The 27,242-nt window shown below is 42.6% G+C and overlaps 1 protein-coding gene across 1 annotated transcript in view; it reads right to left on the bottom strand.

The window, feature by feature from the left end:
• The window catches only part of CCDC178 (coiled-coil domain containing 178), a gene marked incomplete at its 5' end in the record, with an annotated part of 366,439 nt that overhangs the window by 206,586 nt on the left and 132,611 nt on the right, over window positions 1–27,242 (bottom strand). Inside the window, 2 exon segments of the mRNA XM_084618717.1 lie at window positions 3,383–3,542; window positions 7,058–7,203. Coding sequence (XP_084474843.1) covers window positions 3,383–3,542; window positions 7,058–7,203 — 306 coding nt within the window.

Raw genomic sequence — 27,242 nt, 5'->3', positions numbered from 1 at the left:
TTGAAGAACCATGGTGATATTTTATTTCTGTAATATGTACTGCTGACATACATCATTCTGCATAAGCTTTCATTAGTAATGCTAGCTGATGAAGCATCATATCATGATTTGGCATTAAAATTGGTTGAATTTTTCCAGTGGAACTTTTTATCATTCAAAATGCCTTTTGTCATCACCGAAACTTACTTCTGGACATTTTCATTTTACAGGAAATTTTGAAATTATTTGTTCTCTTTCAGCTTTGGAATGAAACAAATTTCAAAATCACAGAATTTACAGTGAAATGGAAATTTCAGTTCCTGCACAGCTCTGCTTGGTACTTTTAATGTCACCCTGTACTTTTGGGGGGAAAGAGAAAGCCCTGCCACTATGGAAAGCAATTTGTTTCAAACAAAACATATTTGTATATATTTGGGGAGGTCTACTTCAATTTTTGGGGAAAAACTGATATTTGTAAATTCAAGTTTAAAAGCTATCATAACGAAATATCCATCTATTATTAACCACCCTAGTATCACACACCATTGTAATTAATTAATAGAATAGAACACCTTCTAGAAGAAATTATTGTTCATTAAGGATTTTGAACAGAACTAGACAGTGATGCCCATTGCTATCCTTTGAAAGAAAATATAAAATATCAGTATATCTCTGGATGCTATGTGCGACAGAATTTATTCCAGATTATTATTTTCATATGTAATCAAGTTTGTTTGATGGGTATATGAATCTGCATTTTAGAAGCACATTGTTAGGGTTCATCCAATAGCTAGACCTAAATGTGGGACTAGATTTAAGGTTGGGAAGGGACAGGGAGGGAGTTTGGCTATTCAGGAATTCTTTCTCCAGCTTCAAAAAACAGAATAATCCTACTTGTAATTATTTTAATTGATAGGATACTAACCATGTAAGTACTGTAGCAGGTAATAATATAATCTGAACTGTATTTGTGCTAGAGCTAAAAGAATAGCATGCCAAGGGATCATCTTGAAGAGTATTTTTTGGAAATCTCTCTTCAAATATGATCCCAGTGTCTGTGATGAGATCCTCAGCTTTCTATGTGTTTATACCAGGCACATTGGTATGGAATGTAAGTGTATATGTTAGTATACATTTTGGGAAAGCACACTGTTTTGTATCTGCAGAATGTAAGGTTTAAAGAAGCTATCACAGCACTTAGATCTAAGATCTTTGGGGCAGGTACTGCCTTTTTGTTCTGTTTTTGTACAGCCCTCTTACGATGGGGTCCTGGTCCTTGACTAGGGCTCGTAGGTGTTATAGTAATACACATACATTAATATAATAACCATCGAGCTGGTGTGTGTCTCATGGGGTCCCATCGGGATTGGTTCTTGGCCCTACATTACATAATATTTTTAACAATGACCTGGAAGAAAACATAAAATTATCACTGATAAAAAATTGGAGTTGACATAAAAAATTGGGGGAGTAGTAAATAATGAAGTGGACAGGTCACTAACATAAAGCGATTTGAATTGCTTGGTAAGCTGAATGCATGCAAAAATATATGTTTTAATAAGGTTAAATGTAAATGTATACATCTAGAAAGAAAGAATGTAGGCCTTACAGAATGGGGGAAGGACTCTATCCTGAGAAGCAGTGACTCCGAAAAAAATTGGGGATTGTGGTAGATAATCAGCTGAACATGAGCTCCCAGTGTGACACTAAGGCCAAAAGGGCTAATGCAACCTTTGGATGCATAAACAGGGGAATCTTGAGTAGACATAGAGAAGTTTTTTTACCTCTGTACTGGGCATTGGTATGACCACTGCTGAAATACTGTGTCCAGATCTGGTATCCACAATTCAAGAAGGATGTTGATAAATTGGAGAGTTCAGAGAAGAGTCTTGAGAATGATTAAAAAAGTAGAAAACATGCCTTATAGTAACAGAGACAGAGCAAGAGGGTGAATCCCCAGGGTTAGGCTGAAGAGGGGCAAGCCTGAATATTGGTTATTTGGTATGTTATCCATTTCACGCTGCACTGAACCCAAATGAATGCCTGGTATTTGTGGGTTTAGTGCAGTCTCCCATTAAAGTTAACAGTTAATGAAGTCGCAAAACTTTTACTTTTAAATCTACCTCTGTATTTATGTTCATTCTCCTGTATGTTCTGATCAACACAGGCTTTGTAGAAACAAACAAAACCAAGTTTTGAAAAACATAATGGGCCTTATTCTCTACAACACTGTACCAATGCAAAGTGAGCACAAAGCACTACTGCCACTATTGTGAGTGGAGTGATTTGATATTTCACATTCACATGTATTACTTTGCACAAGTGTAAATACCTGCAGTGTGCAAAGGCAGGAGAGAAACAGGTCCAGTGTTAACTAAAATGTTTTATACATTGTTTTGGTAATATCTGAATGAAAAAAAAAATCTTACTTCGATTTAAACAGTGCCCTGTAGTGTTTGCAATTAAAATACTGTACAGTACCACTGTGCTAGTACATCAAAGCTGAAAAGTGAAACTAAGTAAAAATGACAATAGAAGCTATTAGTCTATTTTCAATGCCAAACAAGCGATATCGTGGTGAAGAGTACAATAAAGTAAATTTTTAAAATTCTGTCAAATTTTAATAATTAAGATTGTTTTGAAGATAAAAATATTAATCAATCAGTGTTCTTAGAACCATGCAAGTATTTTTAATATCAGTTGTATGCAAAGCACAAACAGAAATTAAATGTTGTCAGTGACAAAAAAAAACCCCACAACTTAATTTTTCTTTATCTTAGATAGAAAAGCTAAAATGTGAAAATAATTCTTCAATATAGAATTTAGGGAATTTTACAGTATCTGATCTCTTGTAAGAGTTTTGTAGCAAAAGCAACTGTATTTTCTAAACTTCTGCTTCACTAGGCCCTGATTTTGCAATTAACTCTACACAGGCTCAGGGGGTCCATCTGCTTGGTGCCAAATACAGCATTAGTGTTCTAGTCAAATTTCATATAGAAGATGCCATAATGGAATATCTGTTGCCTTCCAATTTATAAAGTGATAAAAGATTTAGTGTGTACATTGCTTTGCAGAACAGAGGTCAGGAAAATGGAACAGGAAACACTTAACACATTAAACATACATATAAAATTAGCACTGCAGCATCAAATTAATAACTGTATACTTATCCTAAAGGAAGTCATTTAGGAATATCAGGACCAGATCCTACAGTCCTAACACAGAAAAATAGCAAAGGACGTCAATAGGGGATGTTACTTGCATATTGCCAAGAAGATTGTGCCCTTATATACTGAAAATTTAATAAAATTGTGCTAAAGTATTTCAAAGAAGTCAGTAACTAACCAGATTTAAGTGATGCTGTTTTACTTCTGTTAAACAAAACAGTTCTAATGGTACCCACCTTCATATCTTCCAAATTTTTCTGTCGAGTCCATAGTAATTCTCCATATGTTTTTTCCTCATGCTGTATTCTCTTCTCATATTTTTCTAATTCATTCTGGAGGTAATCAATTATCATCTGATTTTTCTCCTGCTTACAGCTAACAGCACTAAAATTTTCCCTTTAAAAGAAAAAAGTTCTTAATAAAAATTATTATAAACTGATTTTTAGTCTTACCTTATATAGTTTAATATTTAATTTTACTGTAGACAAAAAGACAGACAAATCTCACATATGTTAAGATCCATTTGAAAAACGATATAGAACCATGTGATAGATATAACATGTTCTTTTGAACAACCTCACATGTACTCTGCCCACTAATCCATCTCCATCAGACTACTATGTTAGGCCATCTTTAAAGGTTTCTAAAATGTACTTGTTATAATTTTCATTTTCCTCAGAGGTCCATATATGAGTACTCATGTTACTAATGGAGTCGCATTTTTCACACAAAAGGATATGAAAAATAAAATATAGCAAATTAGGAGTCCTATAGATAATATAGTATTTGATCATGTAATTAAAGACTGTCATAATACATATACACAAGGGGATGAATAAAGGTTGCACAGGAAACCTTAAGTCTGGCATTTCCTAACTTTTCAGTGCTTTACTTTGTAACCTAAATGTTGTTTTAAAATAGCTTTTTGGGGGGAGGTGTGGGTAATGCAATTTCCTTCATTTTTTTTAAAAAAAGCAAACACACAAAAATCCCTTCATGTATAATCATGGTGATCTCACATGTGTCATCAGCAGTACTGGAAACTTTACATCCACTGCACAGACCTCTACCACTTACTAACATCATATCTGGTAGCAGTAGTAGAACTAGACACGAGTGAGGAATGAGATACATACTTTGCCAGTCGGATTTACAGCTATCTGCTGAAAGCACAGAAATGCTGAGATTCAGGAATCCTGGGTTCAATTACAAGGTTTGGAGGAAAGTATGTTCTATTGGTTACAGACCCTTCTGCACTCTTTCCCCCCAGCTTGTCCCTGTCACCAGCATGTGCCCCTTAATCTATCCCTCTGCTCCCATTTCCTTCTCCTTATGTCTCAGGCACATTATGTAGGCAGTTAGCACAGGGAAGGGAAAGGTTCCAGTATGATTAAGTATGCACACTCCCAGTTCCCTTAGGACCCCAGGTGTTGGCTATCTCCCACTAATCCAATCAAACTTGCCCCTCTCTACCCCCAGTGAGACAAGAGGAGCTTGGTGCAGTTGGCAATGTGGTAGGTTCTTGCTTAGAATTGCTAGTTCTATGCATTTTCTATAGGGTTTTTGTTTTTCCGAGGGAGAGTGAAAAGCAGTAAGGTTTTTCAAAATGGTTCACCATTTTTATTGGGTTGCCTTGATTGGTTTTAGGATGGGACTGTGTTTTCCTTAATTAGTGTGTTAGCATAGGGATTTGTGGTAGTCTTTTCAGTTACACAGCTGCCCCTACTCTGGAAAATTTTTAATTTTATAGTACTGTTGTTTTAGTACTATATAGGTCAAAATTTCTATTTTATTCTTGTAGTTTATGTTTAGGCTTTTGCTTTTTTTTTTTTTCAGTTAAACAGTAATAAGTGGAAGAGGAGATCAGATAACAGTGTGAGAGAGTAAGCTAGAAAGTAAGCAATAGCCATGAATGAAGGCAGCAGCAGGAACCCCATGTCTCCAGTTTCTCCATCAAGCCAGGCAGGAATCAGCACCTGGAATCAAGGGCTGTTGCCTCCAGCTGCTTCCCTCAAGTATGCACGGTTTCTTCACAGAAACAGTAACTCACATATCATAGGACTGCTGATGAACAGACTAAAAATCTATTGAGGTATTTGAATGATCTTTTGTCACTGGGTCTAAGACACTGAGTCAGACTCAAACAGGAAAGTTTCTTACATGCTACTTGCCTTAATTTTCTCAACATCTACACTAATCCTCACAGATGAGTTGATCTCTCTCCTCATAGATGGGGTCAGTTCAAGCATTTTGAAGAGGATGCTGGGAACCTTGGGTTTACCCATCTTGCAAACTACCAGAAGAGTTCTTCTAAAGTTGTATAACAATCACTTAAACCAATCACCATTCCACCCAAAAGTAAAATATGTAATCCAAATATATAAGCATGTTTAACATTTAACTAGGTATATCACCCAAAAATAGGAACTGGCTCCAGGGAAAGCCTTCTTTAAGATATGTACATAAAATGCCAACTGCTGGGACAGATTATTAGAGACATTAATAGAATAAAAGAAATTAACAGACAAGAAATATTCCTTTCTTCTGCATACGCACCACTAATCCTCACTAAAGGGAAATAACAATCAGCAAGAAGTAGCAAGCAATGAGAAAGAACCTTTCCCTTCTCTTTCTCCCCCCCTTCCTTTTTTTTTAAACAAAGGCTGTGTGCTCCAATGACCATAGATGCTGTAGGTGCACTATCTTAGTTTTCCAGCAATTCACATGGGGGAAGAATTCTGCTTGTGCTGTATGGTCTCTGCGCAGAGGAGAATGGTAAAAATTAGATGGGGAACAAGCAACTTCAATCATCTGGATCCAAGTCTTGGAAGTGGAGTGACTTCAGATCTTTAAGAGTGAGATGGGATACCTGAGAAGCAGAGGCTCAAGAAATATTCAAAGTATTCTTTACAGAATTTCAAAATCAATGGTCTTTTTAAAGAGTAGGAATTGGAAAAATTTGGAGGAATCCCTCAGCAGAAGGAGTGCTGAACTCAAGAACTATTTAGAACCAGAGAGTTACTGGTAGTGACCAAAACAAACAAACATTACAACCTTTCACTACCAACTTCAGTTGCTCTTAAAGGTTCTTGGCCAGAACCAAGGAATAGAGTTTGGGATACAGCATCCCATTGCATGAAACTGATCAAATGGATGTCAGTAGCAACCGCGGGATGTGAGATGCTGAGCACTGATCCTCTGTATTTTTGGAGTCCATTAGACTGGAGGTCGGAACACCAGGTTCAGCTGAATCATTCTTCTTGAATCAAGGTTTGGAAGAAGCCAATCCCAGGCAGTTGGGAATGTGTAGCACCTGCAAATGGAAGTGAACGTGGCTGGAAGAAGGGAGCTAAAGTGTGTGGAGGCAAGAAACTCTTTTTTCATGACTTCCCCATCCTGTAAGTAACTTTGCAATTCAACAGAACACAGCTATTTTCTCTTTGACATTGCACAGCAGGCTCACCTTTATCCTGGAGAAGAGTAAGCCTGCTGTGCAATCATCATATATGGCCCTCCAAGGCTTGCGTGGCCTAGAAGGCTACAGGTATTTTCAGCTGGATAGGGCCCTTGGAGACTATTTTCAGGACTCATCAGTCACAGTAAGTGTAAGTCCACATTTCTTGAAACAGAGAAAAACCAGAACACAAGAAATCCTCCATTAATTAAAGATGCAACTGACCATGGATTTTATTAGATTTTGGAAAATAGTCCTGATGCCTGAAATACCATTTACCAGGCAGACAATTTATCATGAATGTCTTCTACAAATGCACAAAACCCACAAAGCATAATCAGACAAAAATACTTTCAAGTTATTGATAAAAACTGCATTATATTTACGATAAATAATACTGTACAGATAACATAAAAGCTACGTTTTAAAAAACTTTGATAGGAATGGAAATTCTTACCTCAATTCTATGAGGGATTTCTCTGTAGTTTCAATTTGTCTTTGCTTTGTCTCTGCTAATTCATTTAATTCATGAATTCTGTTTTGAAAATTTTCAATAATGTGAATGGTTTCATCTAGCCGACAGGAAACATCTGAATATTTTCCCTGGAAACAAAGAAGAAAATGTGTGAGTGTGTGTATATATATAGTGTGTAAAGTAGGGAGGGCTAGATTTCTAGATACTGTATTTTAAGTGCACAATTATGAGCAACGATGCATGAAACTGCATACCTGAAGACACAGAACTGTTTTCAGAAGTGATGTTGAAGCACTTAGTGCAATTGAAATAATTCTGTTTCTTTAAGGGCAAAATTTTACACGTCTAAGTTATTGTTCCTCAACTTGTTGCACAACCTTGCTATTAATATTTGTATCCTCACAACTGCATATTGAATAATACCTTCTTCATTAATAGACACACCCCTTCTTAATCTGTGCTCTCATATACATAACAAACAGCTTCTAATAATTCTGTTGGCCTCTTCAAACAAACAAGGGCTTGCATATGCAAAATCACCAATAGCAGGTGAAAGATAAACAAAACTTTTCACACATGGCCCAATTCTGTGCCCACTGATTTCAATGGATGCAGGATCAGGATCCTAGGTAGCAACTTTCACTTTAGGTTATCAAAATACTAACAAATGTTAATGGAGTCTTGCAACATCTCCATGAAGTTTGGTAGAAAATATTCTCCCAATTTTACTCAGTAGAAAACTAAGGCACAAAAAGTTAAAAGCACAATGTGTGCCTTAAAATAGGCAACTACTCCACACTTAGACATGTATCGAAGAAGAGTCCTGATTTTCAGGGGTACTTAGCAACTGTAGCTTCTAATGGCTTCGATGGGAGCTGTATGTGCTCAGTACCTTTGGATATCAGTATATTTATTTAATTGTGTAAAGATACAGGTGCCTTTAGACATAGGTCAAAATTTTCAGACAAGAACTGTTTGTAGGGTACTTGTTCCATATTACAGGCAGTGGGACAACTGAGAGTAAAAAATAAAAATCCTGAACTACAGTCCTCTTTTCTAATCCATAGATACATTGCCTCTCAAATGCATACTGAGACCAAATTATTTAAACTTAAAATAGGAAGAACTGTTTTTCACAAAATACTTGTAATTCACCATAGATATTAAAGTATGTCTTGATTTTCATATCTCCATTGTATCCAAGCAGTATGGCAAAGACTATTTGGCTTTTAGTTACACAGTTGGTGAAGAATCAGGTGAAATGCAATGGCCCCTTCTCATTTCACAGGTGACAACCAGATGGATGAAGAAAATTAAAAAAGGCTCATGATGCAAGCAAACAATACCGCTAATACCCACAGTATAACCAGGACTGCAATTTCCCCAGAACCAATACACCGAAAGAAGAGAGCTATAGAACAACAATAAGCAGGTGGGAGGCTGGAGCTACTTTAACAGAAACCCATTTTACATATAGGGAAAAATTACAAAGAGTAGCTCTAGTAATCCATACTAATGGACTCTAAATAGCAATAAGAAAAGGAGGACTTGTGGCACCTTAGAGACTAACAAATTTATTTGAGCATAAACTTTCGTGAGCTACAGCTCACTTCAGCTCAACAATGCATCCGATGAAGTGAGCTGTAGCTCACGAAAGTTTATGCTCCAGTAAATTTGTTAGTCTCTAAGGTGCCACAAGTCCTCCTTTTCTTTTTGCGGATACAGACTAACACGGCTGCTACTCTGAAACCTGTCTAAATAGCAGTGTAAATGAGCTGAATTTAAGGAGGAGGAAACATACCTCTTGATCTCACACACAAACACACACATGGGCGGCAGGTTTGTATAATTTTTGGTGGTGCCCAGAACCTGTCCCTGCCCAAACTCCACCCCCCCCACCTGCCCAAGACTCTGGGAGGGAGTTTGGGTGGGGGAGGAGGTCTGGGGTGCAGGCCCTTGGCTGGGGCAGGGGATTGGGATGCAGACTCTGGGAGGGAGTTTGGGGATGGGAGGGAGTGCAGGGGTGAGGGCTGTGGCTGCAGATGAGGGGTGTGGGAGGGGCTCAGGGTGACAGTAGGGGTGTAGGGGGTGAGGGCTCTGTCTGGGGCTGGGGGGGTTGGGGTGTTAGAGAAGCTCAGGGCTGGGGCAGAGGGTTGGAGTAAAGGGGGATGAGGGCTCTGACTGGGACTGGGGATAAGGTGTTGGGGGTGCTTGAGGGGCTCAGGGCTCAGGCAGAGGGTTAGAGTGTGGGGGGGATGAGGGCTCTGGCTGGGGCTGGAGATGAGGGGTTTGTGGTGTTGGAGGGGGCTCAGGGCTGGGGCAGAGGGTTGAGAGTGTGGGGGGGGATGAAAGCTCTGGCTGGGGGTGTGGGATCTGGGGTGGGGCAGGGCTGGGGATGCATTTGAGGTGCAGGCAGGCTGCTCCGGGACAGGGGCCAGAGAGGACGACACCCCCCAGCCTTTTCCCTGCCAGCAGCAGCGAGCTCTGGGGGAGGAGCCCCCCTTTCCTGCTCCCCCCAGCAGCACACTCACCCCCACCACTGTCACTGCATGTGCTCCTAGGACCTCTCTCAGGTCCAGGAATCTCCCTCACCTCCCTCATGGTGGGTGCCGGGGGTGCTGCGTGCACCTCCTCCCCTGCTGTTGCCCCTGACTGTAGCCTCACTGGGGGTGACGGATGGGGCTGCCCCTTGCCCAGCATGGGGCAGGAGCGGTGACTGCCGGTGGGGGGGCCTCCTGTACTGGTGGAGGGTCACGCTGGAAAAGGGAAGGGTTGGAGGTGGAAGGGCAGGCTCAGAGTCAGTCTGCCCTGGCAGTCGAGTTGGGGGGCACTAGGACCCAGCAGCAGAAGTTGATGCAGGGAGACAGCATGGAGCTGCACCTCAGAGGCAGGGATGCTCTGCTCCGGTGCGGTGCGTGGGGGCAGAAAGAGGAGGCCGGGGGACTCTCGTGGGGGGGGAGGGGGCAGGTGGGGCCGAGGGTGACACCCAGCCCCAATTATTGGTGGAGCTGGGCCCCGGGCTCTGAATATCGCTGATGCCAAGGCACCACGTGGAGATATAACTCACCGCCTCTGCACACACACACACAAAGAATTACAGCCCTTATAAAGCATCACAGAAAAGTGCACCAGCAAACACATTAATACCCAAACTACGGTGGTTAGCAAAGGAGCGCATGCACTTACAAGTAATCGGCTTCACAAATCTCTTTTTCAGATGCTTTCCCCTTTCTGTCCAGGTGACAGCCTGACACTTGGTCTGATGGACTTTTACTCTGAGAGGAAAAAGACCTCCCATCTTGGATATATACCTCAAAGATAACTGAAAGAATCCATCCAGAAATCAAATCTTCATAAGGTACTTTGCCTCTAAGCGTACATCTACACTTTGAGCTGGAGGGATAATTTTCAACTCAGGTAGACGCACAAACATGTGATTGAGCTAGAATGCTAAAAACAAAAAGTGTAGCTGTGGCAGAGTGGGAGGTGGGACAGGCAAGCTGCCCAACTAAGTACCTAGGGTCCTGGGAGGGATTGTACTCAAGGTGACTAGCCCATCCCACAGCCTTACTGCACTTCTAATCAAAGCTAGTGTGCATTCGTGTACCCAAGCAGGAAATTACACCTCCAGCTCCAAGTGTACAGGGAGTGATGCTCCAGAACAGATATGGAGACAATCAGGTGATCTTGTCAAACAAACCTGATTTCATTCTTTTATGACAGGGGTCGGCAACCTTCGGCATGCGGCCCATAAGGGTAATCTGCTGGTGGGCCACAAGACAGTTTGTTTACATTGGCTGTCCGCAGGCACGACCCCCAACAGCTACCGCGGTTCACCGTTCCCAAACAATGGGAGCTGCGGGAAGTGGCGTTCTACAGGGATCAGCCAACGCTATTCAAAATTTTTATCTATGATCTAGAAGTAAATATAAAATCATTGCTGATTTTAGGGGATATTGTCCATACTTGTTAAACTTCCTTTCTTCATTAATTTCTATACCAAGCCAGTTGCTTGGGTATAGTTCTTCCCTGCTAGCAAATTGAGAAACAAATAACTAAGTTTTTGACACATTATCCTTCTCTCCCCAGTATACGCTGAAACGGCTTACCAGCTCAGAACTCAGCTGCGACTTAGAAAGCAATTCTGGTAAAAAGAATGACCTTGAACAATTGTAAAACCAACAGGAAACTATAAAAGGACATTGTATTAATCTTTCCAAGGTGGCGGCCTGGACTGGTATCTCAAAGAAAATAAATTTTCTTACTTTTCTTCTTCAACCAGTCTAATTGCTTGGGACCTCCTACAGCAATAAAAAAATCATACAGGAGGAAGGGATGAATGTCTAACAGCTGCCAGCCGCATCTTTCTGACAAAGGCTGCATCCAATTATGTTTGTACAACACATGGAGAGCTTTTGGTGAATATGAGAATTGATGTCTAGGTGGCTGCCTTGTAGATTTCCATGAAACACCTCCAATCTCTCTTCCCACAAAGACTCCATCCATGTGGTAATGCAGGCTTGAAATACATGCTTTCTCCTCAATCCATTCTGAAACTATTTGGAAGAATGCCTGAACTTTCCTAAATTAGGATATTGATGCAATATGAATAACCACTCTGAATCTCTCAGTTCTTAGCAAAGATAAATTCAGACAGCTGTTAATGTCCAGGCAATGTAGCTTACCCTACTTGGATTTTTGTGGATTAAGACAAAAGAGTGGGAAAGGCTACTTCCTTGTTCAAATGACATACAGGAAAACCTTTCAGGAAAGGACCCTTATCCTGGTAGACCCTGTATCTAGCAGGAGAAGGCATGAAGTTCCTTGAATCTTCTGGCAAAAGAGAACTGCCATTGGAAACAGGACCTTAAGGTACAGTCAACAGAAAGAAAGGACAGTCGTATGGTTAAGTCACTGGACCGTGTAATAAACTGGCCTTCTCCCCAGCTCCCAAAAGACTCACTGCCACAACCACTCTCTTTCCAGGTAGTTTTTATTTTCCAACACAGGCAAAACAAACAAAAAACAGCCCACCTCATGTTTTTTTCCCCTCCCTTTACCTCTCACAGGAACTTCTTGCTGCTCCTGCTTCTTGCAATTCCCGAACTCTGACTCACCAGGTCTCCCTTCCCTCTAGACCCAGGTGCCCTGTTTTAACCCTAATGGGGTCAGTTAACGAGGCACAGGTTGCACTGGCCCTGCTCCCTCTTAAATGTCACCCTGGTAAACTCCTCCCTCCTTGAAGACCTTGCCCACACTTAGGGCAAGCCTTACAGTCCATATCTTCACCATGACACAGTCAATACAGCCTCATTTTCTTCTCTGGGACTTCAAGGACCCACATGCTGAAGGTCTAATTCTCCCTCAAGCAGATTAAACACCAGAAGGAGGCAACCTCTCTCTTCCTGAATCACCAGCTGCTCTCTTTCTCATCTGTAGCATGCATTCTGTAGCTACCAGTTGTTCTGACAGTCCCCCAGTCCTCATGATGGGAGCCATAAAACTGTCCCTTGACTCCCCCTCTTCAAAGGGCCACTACTTTCACCCCGGCCTCTTATCTGCATGCTAACAAGGTCCATCTGGGTCTCCACTGGGCATCCATTGCCCACTCTTGAATCTGTGCCATGAGCTCCTGTTCCCTGACAGTCTTCTCAATCTGAAGTGTGGCCAATGTCTGCTCCAGCATCAAGCACTGCTGTTTTCCACACTCTAGACTATGCTAATTCTTGTTCAGGTTTTATTGTCTGATTGATGATCTTCTGCTGGGAGGTTTCCTCCAGCTCTTGTCAATTCTCTTTTAAGATGTTCCAATAAGCTCTGAAGATGACTGAAGGCTTCCTCTCAGCCCCTATCAGTTGTTTCATGCAATCTTCAGCTCTCTCCACCCCTTTTCTGATCAACCATTGGTTTTCTGTACCCTACACTGCTGCTCTGGATTCATAACACCTTACCTCTGTATCACAGCTGGGAAAGCCAACCAGTCTCTTCCCAAAATCATCAGTCACAGAAGATCCTTCAGTACCCTAATATGTAGTTGACCTCTCTGCTCCTGTACTCCCAACTCAACCCCTGCTGTGGGGTAGATCCAGATCTCACCTTGCATACCTGACACATCTCTGGGTAAATTCCAGTCCATCTTCTCTGACAATACCACATTTCCCCAGACAAGGGTGCACCCACAATCTGAGTCCACAAGACTTTCTACTGACACTCCTCCCAGCCTGACTAGTACCATGTACAAGTGAACCCTAGTGCCATTAAGAGAAGACCCTAGACCATAAGCCTGGCTGTATAGCAACACAGGTAATTGCACTCCATTATTGTGCATTCTCACCTAATATCCAGACTTGCCACATCTGAAGCACACAATGGGACTTACCCAGCCAACCCCAAAAGCACTTCCTCAGACTGGCGCCCTGGTAGGTCCTGTGCATCCCCGTGTTTTGGGTTACTCAGGACCCTCTCCCACTAAGAGTTTCCTGGTGACTACCCAGATCGGGGTAGCCCCTTGTCTGATCTCCCCTAGTAGGCCACTCCTAGTTTGCTACACAGTTCAGGCTGCCCGGCTCCTTCAGTTTCAAAGGCGGCTTCTGTCCTTTCAACTGCCTCACCTACTGATGCAGGTTAGTATTGCCTTACCCATCTCTGTGCTTCTATGGGTGGGACCTTCAAGAACTTCTCCAGGACCACTTGGTCCATGATTTTCTCTATGGAGCTAGTCTCTAGGCATAACCACGAAGCAGCAAGATCTCATAATATCGGAGCCACTACCCATTGTTGTGCCCCACACTGGAATAGTTTGGTCCAGTATGCCTCTGGAGTCAGTCCCAGTCTATCCAAAACCTTCTCCACAGGATAGGAGTTCACCTGCTCATTTCTCACAACTTGGTAGGCTACTTGTGCCGAACCCACCAGGAATAGTGCTATGGAAGCTGCCCAAGTCAATTCCCCCTAGCCTGCTGCACTTGTTATTTGCTCAAATGTGGAGGAAGGCCTCTCCACTCCTGTACCCAACTTCGCCAGGCCAGGGACCAGATGGCCTGAGCTACCTCATCTCCAGTACCAGACACATTTCACAAGAATCCCTTGGCCCAACTGCTACTTTTGCTGCTGGAAGTGGGCCTTTGCCATTGTTGCGGAAGGGCAAATCGTGCTTCTTGCCATTTCTGCAGGCTCACAACTAATTACAGAGTCATAGCCTGGGTCTGTTGCTGCTGTTTCTGTTGCCACTGTTCCATTAACAGACATATGACCTCCTCCATTTTTCCTCATTGCTAAAACTGAGGTGTGTGCCAGTCAGTGCTTGGAATCCAATTTCTTCCCTGTTCTAGGGGCCAATCACATCCCCATATTCTCCACCAAAGGTCACAAGACAGGGCTTTCCCCCAAATTGTTAAGAACCCTCTGCCACGACCAGAGTCTCTTTCCAGGCTGTTTTATTTTCCAACACAGACAAAACAAACAAAAACAGTTCCTCAGCACACTCTGTGCTATAGCTCCCAGGGGTTCTTCCCCTTCTGTCTCTCACAGGATCTTCCTGCTACTCTTGCTTCTTGCAGCTCTGACTCAACAGATCTCTCTCATCTAGGCCCAGGTACCCTCTTTTAACCCTAAGTGGCGGTCTGCTAACCAGACACAGGGTGCACTGGTCCTGCTCCTTCTTAAAGGACAGACAAGGACTCCGACAGACAAGGACTCAGAAGATCCAGATTCCGTTACCAGTTCTGCCACAGACTTCTACTGTTGTCCTTAGACAAATCAAAATGAAGCTGGAATTAGAGTGGGGAGAAAATTAAGACGGTAACTCACTATTGATATGACGTTCATCGCATGAACTCTAGTGTTAAACACACTTTGGGAAACTACCAGAAACATTTTCACAACTTGTAAACTTTTCAAAGCAATTTTCCTGGACTATAATACAAAGAAAAAAAATTAAAAAATTATGAACATCAGAGTAGTGTCTGCCAGTTTTACCCACTTACAGATGGATATTGCTGGGGAATAAATTATAATAAGGAGCTTTGAAGAAAACGTAACCTTAACTGGTAATGTAGAAAAGTGCAAACTTTAAACAGAACTAGTGGCTGAAAGTCTGTGCTGTTGCATAGGTGTAATTCTTCAGGTCACATGTGCAACAACAAAAAATCAAAATGGCTGAGAACTTAGAAACTGGATGGTAAGAGACCATGAATTCCACTGATGACTGAACTTGGTAATATTCGAACAAAAAGAGCTTTCAACTGTGCTTATAGCTGTTTCCATTGCTTTAGACTGACTCAACAGACATTCTAGTCATCATAATTCTGTTTGGGAGTTTTGTGTGTGTGGTGGTTGTGATGGTGACTCAGTTAACTTGCATGTGGTTTTGTGTTGTGCTGGGAAAGTTGTTTGGATTTGTGAGGGTGATGAATGAGAGATGTGTGCTGTGAAGGGCTATGAGTTTGGGGTTATCATGTATGGTGGCTATGCTGTTGCACAGATGTGGCAGTTGGGCCAAGTAATCCACTATCTCTGCAGTCTTCTTCATACAACCAATGAAATTATTGCATGCAAATTAAATGTAGAATAAGGTTAATGGTTGGCTGAACTACCTGTGATATCACAATGGATTAGGACTCGTGGTATGGCATAAAAACATTCCGACTGTAGCTATACACTGGGTGTAAAGTCAAAATGGCTGAGAACTTTAAACTTGGACAGACTGTGAAACCCAGTGATGATTCAACCTGGTGGCATTCTGAAGAAAAAGAGCTCTTAATTATGCTTACAGATGCTTCCTTCTCTTCACACAGACTCTACAGATACTTTAGGCTTCAGAATGACATACAGAGTGAAATTCCTGTAATCTTATTATACAGCTAGCTGTAGATTGGAAAAGGAAGTATAACAAATAGGATGAGGGTGTGTGGGAGTCCAGTCCCTGAGTCTCAATGTCTTTGTGCTTTAAGAGCTCTGTGCTCCTCCCTCAGTTCCCCTGACAGTGCTCTGGTGCTCAATGAAGCTGGAAGCAGCAATGCCATGGGGACCCTATCACATACAGATACCCAAGCAAACCAAAGTAGCCATAGAACCTTTAAAGATCAGTGACAGATGAGCCAAATAATCTACCAATGATAACTTTTGATACATATGTCCAGTCTCTCTCATCCAATTGATTTATGTGAGGAGTACAGACATTATTATGGGAAATAGGTCCACCTTTAGGGTGACTGGCTGGTAGCCACCCACTAGGCCCTCAAAGATTCTGAAACCCATGCTGCTTAATGAAATAAATGACCAATACATAAATTAACTTTCCCTCAAAAATCAACAGTATTCCTATTTGGGTCAAGTTATGGAAAGACTATACAGCAATTCTATGGACTGAGGTGTGTGGAAATACCCTTCAGAGCCCCCTCCATCTGTAGAGATAGGAGCAGGAGTGAAGGGAGGTACTGAGACTTGGCACTGGGGGGAGGCAGCCAGTTCCAGGCTGGAAAGAAGGGACCTGCAGGTTCCTACCTGCTCCTGGGCTCATTCCAACCCCTCTAGGTCCCGCTCCCTGCTCCCAGGCCTGATCTACGGCCTGCAGCAGTTGATCTAGCCCCTCTGGGTTTGGCTCTTATCCCAGAATGTGGGAGTTCACATGGAAATGGAGCCCCACACAACATTTCCACTGTGGGGGCACTACAGCCCCCAACCCTGGCCCCCACCCCAGTTCTACTGCCCCTGCTATGGATCACCACAAGGTTGATCCCCTTTATTTACCCCAGGGACTTCTCAGATTTGGAACTCTGATATCTGGGGAAGAAAAACATGAACCACGCAGGTCTCCAGTTTTATACATTTTATTAGCTAAAATTAAAAACTAAGCAAAACCATAAAACAAAACATATAAACATATCAAATTTGAATAAAATGGATTATCACATTAATCTGATTATCAGGTTAATTAAACCATATCAAATAAACTAACAGTTCCTTGGAAGATTTTAATTATTTGAGAAGGTAGTAATCTTGTTTAGCTATTAGCCTCAAAACTAACAGGACATTATTAATTACAATGCCAGTCAGATTTATATTCCAGCCAAACAGCTGATACAGGGAGTGTCAAATCACACCCTGGATGATGCTAATGATGAGACTACAGCTCCACGCCAATTAAGGCAGTCTGCTCAAATTACTGGTGGTTAGGTAACAGTCAATCTTTCCCCACCCTGCTCTCTCACGCCCCTGAAAAAACACCATAGGGTTCAATGAACCATTCCAACACAATTGAAGATTGCACAGCTTGTTACATACGATATACAAATGACAAATGTAGGTGAAAGCAATAAGATTTCTCAGGATTAAACACACAGTTCCTCCTTCATTAAAAATGTGTGTGTGATCTTTTACACAACAAGCTTATTTAACTTAGGGTTGTTTTAGACATTTGAGGAACAATTTTATAGGCAGAGTTCTCATATTCTGTGACTTCTATCCACATGTACACTCACTATCAGCCATCTGCTGGAGTTATGCAACAAGTGCAAGAATGCTGAGGTAGAGGCATCCCTTTACTAATAAAAATCAGAAAACAAAACAAAACTGAAAAGGTCGAGAATATATTTCTGAAAGGAACCATTTTTTAAATTAATTTTAATACAGACTAATTAATTATCTTACTTGAAAATAAATCAGAAAATTCATTCTATACATAAAAAGAGTAAGTGCTGTAAATTTGAGGTGCATATGCTGTATTTTTCATACATAATAAAGAGGTTAAATTCCTGTGTCAAGTGCAAATGAGAACTCAGCCTTAACTATGGAGTCATGACCAGCTGCTTCCTAATGTTGAGTACGCCACACATTACAAATACATTATTTTAGGAGTGTTTTAGAGATTTTGTAAAAATGTGATAGGACTATTTTTCATATCCCTCCACTAACAAAGCCAACTCCCTCAGTTAACATGAGATGGCACTGTACAGGACTCAGAAGGAGCCACTGAAACCTCTAAAAATTACTCGAAATAGCTTTTCTTTTCCATAAAAATAACACAACTTTAATTATCATATATTGTGCCCTGCAAGGCTAGAAATAGAGTTGGCTTGGTTGGAAAGAAGAGGTTACTCACTTTGTGCCGTAACTGGAGTTCTTTAATATGTGTCCCTATGGGTGCTCCACTTCAGGTGCACATGTGCCCCCATTTGCCTTTGATCGGATATTTTTGGCAGCAGTGTCTCTTTGGTCCATGCCTGTGCTTGCATATCCTCGTGCCCCACACATCCTCATGTGCTGCACCGAAGATCTATAGGGCGGTGCAGGTGAACCACCCTCAGTTTCCTCTCTACCACAAAATCCTGCAGAGGGGAAGGTGAACGGATAGCTGGGCACCCATAGGGACACACATCTCAACAACCTCCAGTTACTGTACAAGGTGAGTAACCTCTCCATCTTCCATAAGTATTGTCCTAATGGGTGTTCCACTTCAGGTGACTCTGAAGCAGTATCTCCACAGGGAGGTGGGTGCTTCCGAACAGAGTAATACTGAAGACAGAACTGCACTGCCAACTACAGCATCTGATCTAGAGGCATGAACCACATCATATTGGGTGGAGAAAGTATGTGCTGAAGTTCAAATTGCAGCTCTACAAATTGCAGCAACTGGGACATCTTTGAGTAATGACACAGAAGAAGACTGAGACAAGGAAGCTGAATGTTGGCACAGTCATAATATGAAATAATACATTCAGAGATCCATCTCAAGAGTCTCTGGGTGGAGACTGTGGATCCTTTAGATCTGTCCCCATTTGAAACAAACAACCTGGGAGACTTTTTGAATGATCTTTATCAAACATTCTTCTTTGTCAAGATCTTTATCAAGCATTCTTAAAACTACAGTACCCACCTGGGGAAGTGAGGAAACAAATTGACAGAGTGAGACGGGTACCCAGAAGTCACCTACTACAGGACAGGTCCAACAAGGAAAATAACAGAACACCACTTGCCATCGCATACAGCCCCCAGCTAAAACCGCTCCAGCACATCATCAATGATCTACAACCTATTGTGGAAAATGATCCCTCACTCTCACAGACCTTGGGAGGCAGGCCAGTCCTTGCTTACAGACAGCCCCACAACCTGAAGCAAATACTCACCAGCAACTACACACCACACCACAGAAACACTAAACCAGGAACTAATCCCTGTAACAAACCCTGTTGCCTACTCTGTCCCTCTATCTACACTAGCAACAACATCAAAGGACCCAACCACATCAGCCACACCATCAGGGGCTCATTCACCTGCACATCTACTAATGTGATATATGCCATCGTGTGCCAGCAATGCCCCTCTGCCACGTACATTGGCCAAACCAAACAGTCTCTACGTAAAAGAATAAATGGACACAAATCAGACATCAGGAATAGTAACCTATAAAAGCCAGTAGGAGAACACTTAAATCTCCCTAGACAGTCAATAACAGATTTAAAAGTAGCCATCCTTCAACAAAAAAAAATTCAAAAACAGATTTCAAAGAGAAACTGCAGAGCTACAATTCATTTGCAAATTTAACACCATTTATTTGGGCTTGAATAGGAACTGGGAGTGGCTGGATCACTACAAAAGCAATTTTCCCACTCTTGATATTGACACGTCCTCCTCGATTATTGGAAGTGGACCACATCCACCCTGATTGAATTGTTCCCATCAACACTGGTTCTCTACTTGTAAGGTAACTCCTTTCTCTTCATGTGTCAGTATATTTATGCCTGCATCTGTAATTTTCACTCAATGCATCTGAAGAAGTGGGTTTTTTACCCACGAAAGTTTATGCCCAAATAAATCTGTTAGTCTTTAAGGTGCCACCAGACTCCTCGTTTTTGTGGATACAGACTAACACAGTTACCCTTCTGATACTTGATTTCTGAATGGTTTGGTTCTGTCCAAACAACAGGCTAATGCCCTCCTGACGTCCAAGGTATGGAAGACAGCTTCCTGCCTAGTCTGATGTGGTTTCAGAAAAAAAATGGAAGATGAATATTCTGGTTAATATAAAAGTCAGAAGACACTTTATGTAGAAACTTGAGGTGTGGTTGTAATGAAACCTTTTCCTTGAAAAACACTGGGAGGGTTTGCCATTAAAATCCTCAATTCTCCACCTTTCTAGGCGGAAATGATGGCCACCAAGAAAGTTGTTTCCATGGACAGGTGAAGCACCAAACACATAGCTACTGGCTCAAAGGAGTATTTCACAAGGTAATTAAGGACAAGGTTCAAGTCCCATACTGGAGTAAGTTCTATGATCTGTGGAAAAAGATTAATCAGTCCTCTGAGGAAACTTGACATTGTGGGGCAAGCAAAAATTGAAAAACCTTCCACAGACAAGCAAAAGGCTGTTTTGGCTGTGATGGGGTCCCCGGTGTGCAACCTGGGACTGCTGAGCCCTCCAAACCAACCAGCCTAGGTTGCCTCTCACATTGTGATGCTGATGTCAAGCTACCGCCTCTGTCAGGCACTGCACTTTTACAGACATCCACAGGCAAGGACACACCCAGCTGAGTTACATGAATCATCTTCCAGTCACTCATAAACCATCAATAGGGACGCTCCAGTGAATTCCCCCCAGTTCCCCAGTCTTGCACCTCAGAATGTACCATCTTGCACTGGTTAGAAACCTGGTCTGTGTAAATTCATTACCTAGTTCACCACTTCGTCAAAGGGAAGTGGACAAGCACCAGCCTTTGTAACCTGAGCAGATTTCCCAAGACAAACTCACTGGTAAGGATAAAACGTTAAAATAAGTTTATTAACTAGAGAAAGATAGATTTTAGGTAATTATACGTGGTAGGCATAAAGGTCAGAGATAGCTACATTAAGAAAATAAAAGCAAACACATTCTAAATCCTAAACTTTTAGTCTAAGCAAGAGTTGAATCAAACAGCTTTTCTCACCCTGCAAGATGGTACAAGGAGGTTACAGTTCCTCAATTCAAGGGACTACCTTCCAGCCTGGGACCAAACTTTCCCAGTTCAATGTCTTTTTCTTGCAGACATTCTTCCAGGTGCTGAGATGAGGGGGAAGAGAGGCCTAGCAATGATGTCACTGTCTCTCTTTTATACTTTCTTCCAGGTGCTAGAAAGATCCTTGCTGTGATGTGGTTAGCCCGCCCCTCCTGGTGTACGTGCCTTCTCCAAGAAGCTTCAGGAAGAATGGACTGTGTGTTGATGAGCCATTGATGACCATCTGGCTAGTGATGGCTACTCTTTTGTTGTAACTGAAAGGCTAGCCGTGGGCATTCCCAACCTCACAACATATTTCAGTAACATAGAATCATAGAATATCAGGGTTGGAAGGGACCTCAGGAGATCATCTAGTCCAACCCCCTGCTCACAGCAGGACCAATCCCCAACTAAATCCTTATATATAGCAATACTTCATAACTTCACACACAATGATAGCACATACAATTCAACATGATATTAATGTTCAACAGATTAAGACTTTTTAAATGATATAGCACAAGGCATACTTTGTACAAAACACATCATAATAATATCACAGTGGTGAATATGAGAGTTCCAGAGTACTACTTTGAGGTACAGAGTATCACAATATCCACCAAATGAACCATGATGGAACTCATAGTGAGACCTGATCTTTTTAATTCTAGCAGGTAGCCCAGGATGGTGGAAAGAGAAGAGGGAACAAGAGAGAATTAATGACAGGTACACCACTGGTGAAATCACTTCCATTTCTGAAGGCAAGTATTTATCACAGATATCTTTCTGCTGTTTAACAACACCTGCTGTACCTCTGTTGAACAGGAAGTCTCTATACCAGAGAACCATCTAGGAGCCGCACCTGGAGTCACAGAACTTCCAATTTGGGATAAAGCACTTGAGTATCCTGAGACAACAGGCAGCAACTGACTGGAATGGTCAGTGGTGGACGAGAAGCAAGTCGAATCAATGAAGGATACCAAATGTGTCTCAGCCAAATAGGTGCAATCAATATGACCTTATCCTTGTCTTGCTTGACCATGCTGAGAAATTTTACGAGCAACAGCATTGGTGGATAAGTGTAAAGAAGACTCCTTACCCATGAAATAAGGAAGGCATCTCCTAGTGACTGAGGATCGAGTCCCCCTCTTGGGTAATATTACTTCACTTTGTGTTGGTGATGGTGGCAAAAACACTTCTGAAATCTCCCAGGTTAGAAATATGCTGTTGATGACTTGTGAATCCAACTCTGGGAGAAGTGTCTGCTGAGTTCGTCAGCCGTGGTGTTCTGTATACCCAGGAGGTAAGAAGCGGAGATGACTACCTGGTTGGCTATGCACCAATTTTTGAGTTTTATCACCTAAGCACATAGTGAGGGGGAGCACGCCCTCCCCTGACAATTGATGTAGAACATGCAGACTACGTTGTCTGTGGCAGTCTTGAAAGATTTGGCTCAGACCAGTGGAAAGAAGTGAGTGCAAGCATTCCTGACTGCTCTCAACTACAGATAATTGATGTTCAGAAGACTCTCATGGGGAGACCATTTGCCTTAGATGGTGTGTGGTCTCAGATGCGCTCCCTATCCCAGCGGGATGCATCTGATGTAATAACGATGGTAGAAAGAGCTTGAACTAAAGGAATGAAATGAACTCCCATACAGGATTCTTCCACCAACTGATTGAGTCCAGAACCTGATAGGGAACAGACACCTGCGTGTCCAGACTGTGCTTGTTCACTATATAAACTGTCCTGAACTATCCCAGGAAACACAGGAGATTTAATCTGGTGTGTTGGGCTATGAAGATACAAGCTGCCATATGACCTAACAGCTGAAGACAATTTCTTGACGACGTTTGAGAACTTAATTGAATTCTTGCAATATGATTTTCAAGTGTGTGAACTTGTCCACAAGTAGATAAACTCTGGCTATTGCACCATTTGGAAAAGTTCCTATAAAATCTATCCACTGAACTGGGGTCAAAACAGACTTTTCGAGATTGTGTTGAAGGCCTAAACTGTGGAACAGAGACCTTGTCATTGGTTAAGATTGACCTCTGAGAAGCCAATCATTGAGATGAAGGAAAGCAACTATACCTAGTCAACGTAGGTGGGCAACTAGAGCTGCCATTATCTTTGAGAATACTCTTGGGCAGAGAAGAGTCCGAAGGGGAGCACATGGTATCGGAAGTGATTGTGGTTGACTGTAAAATGAAGAAACTTCTTGTGAGAAGGGTGAATTGTGACATGAAAATATAAATCCTGAAGGTTGAAAGTCACAAACAAATCCCCAGAATCTAAGGAGCAAATTACAGCTGCAAGGGTCACCATCCTGAATTTCTGCTATTTCACATAATTGTTTGGAATCTGACATATAATATAAGCCTCCATCCTCCATTCTTTTTAGGGAACAAAAAATACTTGGAACAGAACCCCTTTCCCTTGTACTGGACTAGAATTGGTTCTATAGCTCCTAAGCATAGAAGGGAAGTGACTTCCTGTCTCACCTACTGATTGTGAGATGGGTCGCTGAAAAGGGATGGGGAAGGGGGCTGGGATGGAAATGAAATAGTTTGAATAATTGATATTACGACCTCCAAAAACTCATTTGTCGGATGTTATTCTCTCCAGTGCAGGTTGAAAGGGGGAGAAGTGTTATCCAAAGGTGGGGAGGAGGATAGGATAGCACAGCTGTAGAATCTTGTGGAATGGATGATCTGAACTCAAAACTGGCACTTGGACAAAACAGAGGGCTGGGATGAGGTAGCTGCTGCAGTTTGTAGCTTCTTTTTAGAGAACCTAGGACTCTTGGCAGGTGGTTCAGAAGGTCTATGGAAACTAGAGAAAGAAACTGGGCAAAATCTTTGAGTTGTCTGAGACCTGCTGAATTTTCTTTTATTTGCAGGTATATAAATCCCAAGGGATCTATGTGTGGCCCTCAAATCTTTTAAAGCATGAAGAATGTCATTGGTAGACTCAGCAAACAATTTGAGACCATCAAAAAGCAAGTCCTCAACAGTACTTTGCACCTCTTATGGAAGCTGCACAACTGAAGCTATGAAGCTTGTTGCATCACAATCACAGTGGAAATGGACTGACTGTGCTGCAGTATCAGCTGAATCTAAGGAGGCCGAGAATGATGTTTCCACTAAGAGTTGCCCTTCATTTATGATGGCTTTAAATTGCTTGTGGTGCTCCTCTGGCAACTGCTCAATAAAGGTGTTAAACTTATTATAATTCAGAAAGTCATACTTTCACATGAATGCTTGTTGGTTAGCTATTCTGAATTGCAATGTTGCAGAGGAGTAACTCTTATGACCGAAGACGTCGAGTCACTTCTGGTCTTTGTTGTAAGGGGTAGACTTAGCACTGTGTTGTCTACTGCACTCATTAACTGTCCACAACCAGGGAATTTGGTGTTGCGTGTTAAAATAAAAACTCTGAGTCCTTGGCTGGAACAGAATCATTTTTTGTCAGCATATTTACAGATGACCTTAGCAGGCTCTAGCAAAAAACCGGGAGGGCAACACGAACGGAAATGTCCAGGAGTTTATGATAGGAATCCTGGACTCTTATAAAGGCATATGAAGCATAAGCAATGAGTTTCTTCAGCTCCTGGAACTGTCTAAGGACATCTGCCATGGAAGGTGGTGGAGGCATTACAGCCTCATCTGGCTATGATGATGAAATATTTGTGTGAGGTGTTGCCTACTTGTCAGCCCTTACCTCCTGCTCCTCAAAGATCTCCTCTACTGGTCGGAGTGAAGACAGTGGAAAATGGTTCTGCCTATATTCCTTGAGTGTGTTTCAGGGCTCTTATGAACATTGTGGGGCCCATAGGGCACGGGAGGAAGCATCTTCCGTTGATCATACCAGCTAGACAAGGGTCAAAGTCATCTGTCCGCTCAGAATGGACAGGAGAACGTTGTCTCACAGAATAAGCAAGAGAATCCTGTACCAAAATCTCTCAGAAGAGTCATTGTCAACATACTCAAGGGGAGGTGATACTTGTTCACTCTGGATGGTCAAAGTCGGTATAGAAGGAGGTCCCAGTGAAAAATATGGAGTTGATAACCTGGAGGATCTCGGTGCAAACAGATGTCCGGTGCCAGTAATAGGTACTCTGGCTCATTCAAGACAAGAAGGACCTTTGAATACTAAACTCTACAGCACCAGTGGTACGTAGGCAGGAGTTAGATGGCCTCCACAGGATTCCGTTTTCGGTACCATGTTTTATATCTGTCTTGAGTTTGTGTGTGCTACGGACCCTGAATGTTTGGTATCAGAATGTCCGGGGTCAGACTCCAGCACTACCAATGCAGAGCTATAGGATAATGGCATAGCTACTGGGGATACAAAAGTGTTTGATGTGATACAGCTCTGCACAGAACTTCTACTGATATGGATAGGACTACCCAAAGACGAAGTCATCTTCAGTACCATATCCTCTTTGGTAGTAGTATGACTCTTAGAGGACACTTCAGATATCCTCAGAGTACCGGAGACACAGGAAGCCTCAACAAAACTCCCTTTGGGAACTGAGGTCTCCAGAACATTTTTCTCAGACAGCGACTGAGACATCTTAGAAGGAGATCTAGGACTCCTACTTTTCTTATCAGTACCCAGAGACTTAGAATATGAAGCTCCCTGTACTGTTGATATTGAGGCAGATGCTGGCTTCCCTGAGAATTTCAATGACCAAAACCCAGAGGTGGGTGAGGTAGCAGCAATAGTATCCCTTGAGGCTCTAAGTGACAAGGATCCTGAAGTTGATGGGGTACTAAGTGTGCTTAGAGGCCAGGGTGCAAGGCGGTTCTCAGAGCTCAGGTCAGAGACCAGTCTTAGGGCTTGCTCAATCACCAATAATTTGAATTTAATCTCTCTGATTTTTTTTTTTTTGAGATCTGCTTTTGAAGAAGGAGCAAGTCTTACACTTACTCAGGATATGGGTGTCCCCCAAACTGCAGAGGCACCAAGAAACTTTGTCATTGACCAGGATAGCTGCCTGGCAGGAAAGACACTGCTTAGCCCTGGTCTACACTAGGACTTTAGGTCGAATTTAGCAGCGTTAAATCGATTTAAACCTGCACCCGTCCACACAGTGAAGCCCTTTAATTCGACTTAAAGGGCTCTTAAAATCGATTTCCTTACTCCACCCCTGACAAGTGGATTAGCGCTTAAATCGACGTTCCCAGCTCGAATTTGGGGTACTGTGGACACAATTCGATGGTATTGGCCTCCGGGAGCTATCCCAGAGTGCTCCATTCTGACCGCTCTGGACAGCACTCTCAACTCAGATGCACTGGCCAGGTAGACAGGAAAAGAACCGCGAACTTTTGAATCTCATTTCCTGTTTGGCCAGCGTGGCAAGCTGCAGGTGACCATGCAGAGCTCATCAGCACAGGTGACCATGATGGAGTCCCAGAATCGCAAAAGAGCTCCAGCATGGACCGAACGGGAGGTACGGGATCTGATCGCTGTTTGGGGAGAGGAATCCGTGCTATCAGAACTCCGTTCCAGTTTTCGAAATGCTAAAACCTTTGTGAAAATCTCCCAGGGCATGAAGGACAGAGGCCGTAACAGGGACCCGAAGCAGTGCCGCGTGAAACTGAAGGAGCTGAGGCAAGCCTACCAGAAAACCAGAGAGGCGAACAGCCGCTCTGGGTCAGAGCCCCAAACATGCCGCTTCTATGATGAGCTGCATGCCATTTTAGGGGGTTCAGCCACCACTACCCCAGCCGTGTTGTTTGACTCCTTCAATGGAGATGGAGGCAATACGGAAGCAGGTTTTGGGGACGAAGAAGATGAGGAGGAGGAGGAGGAGGTTGTAGATGGCTCACAGCAAGCAAGCGGAGAAACCGGTTTTCCCGACAGCCAGGAACTGTTTCTCACCCTAGACCTGGAGCCAGTACCCCCCGAACCCACCCAAGGCTGCCTCCTGGACCCAGCAGGCGGAGAAGGGACCTCTGGTGAGTGTACCTTTTAAAATGCTATACATGGTTTAAAAGCAAGCATGTGAAAGGATTACTTTGCCCTGGCATTTGCGGTTCTGCTAGATGTAGTCCTAAAGCCTTTGCAAAAGGTTTCTGGGGAGGGCAGCCTTATTTCGTCCTTCATGGTAGGACACTTTTATCACTCCAGGCCAGTAACACATACTCGGGAATCACTGTAGAACAAAGCATTGCAGTGTATGTTTGCTG

This window comes from Lepidochelys olivacea (assembly GCF_965140295.1).
Source record: "Lepidochelys olivacea isolate rLepOli2 genome assembly, chromosome: 2".
NCBI classification, from domain to species: Eukaryota; Metazoa; Chordata; order Testudines; family Cheloniidae; genus Lepidochelys; species Lepidochelys olivacea.
The sequence above is the reverse complement of the archived record's forward strand: the minus strand, read 5'-3'. Positions and strand labels throughout refer to the sequence as shown.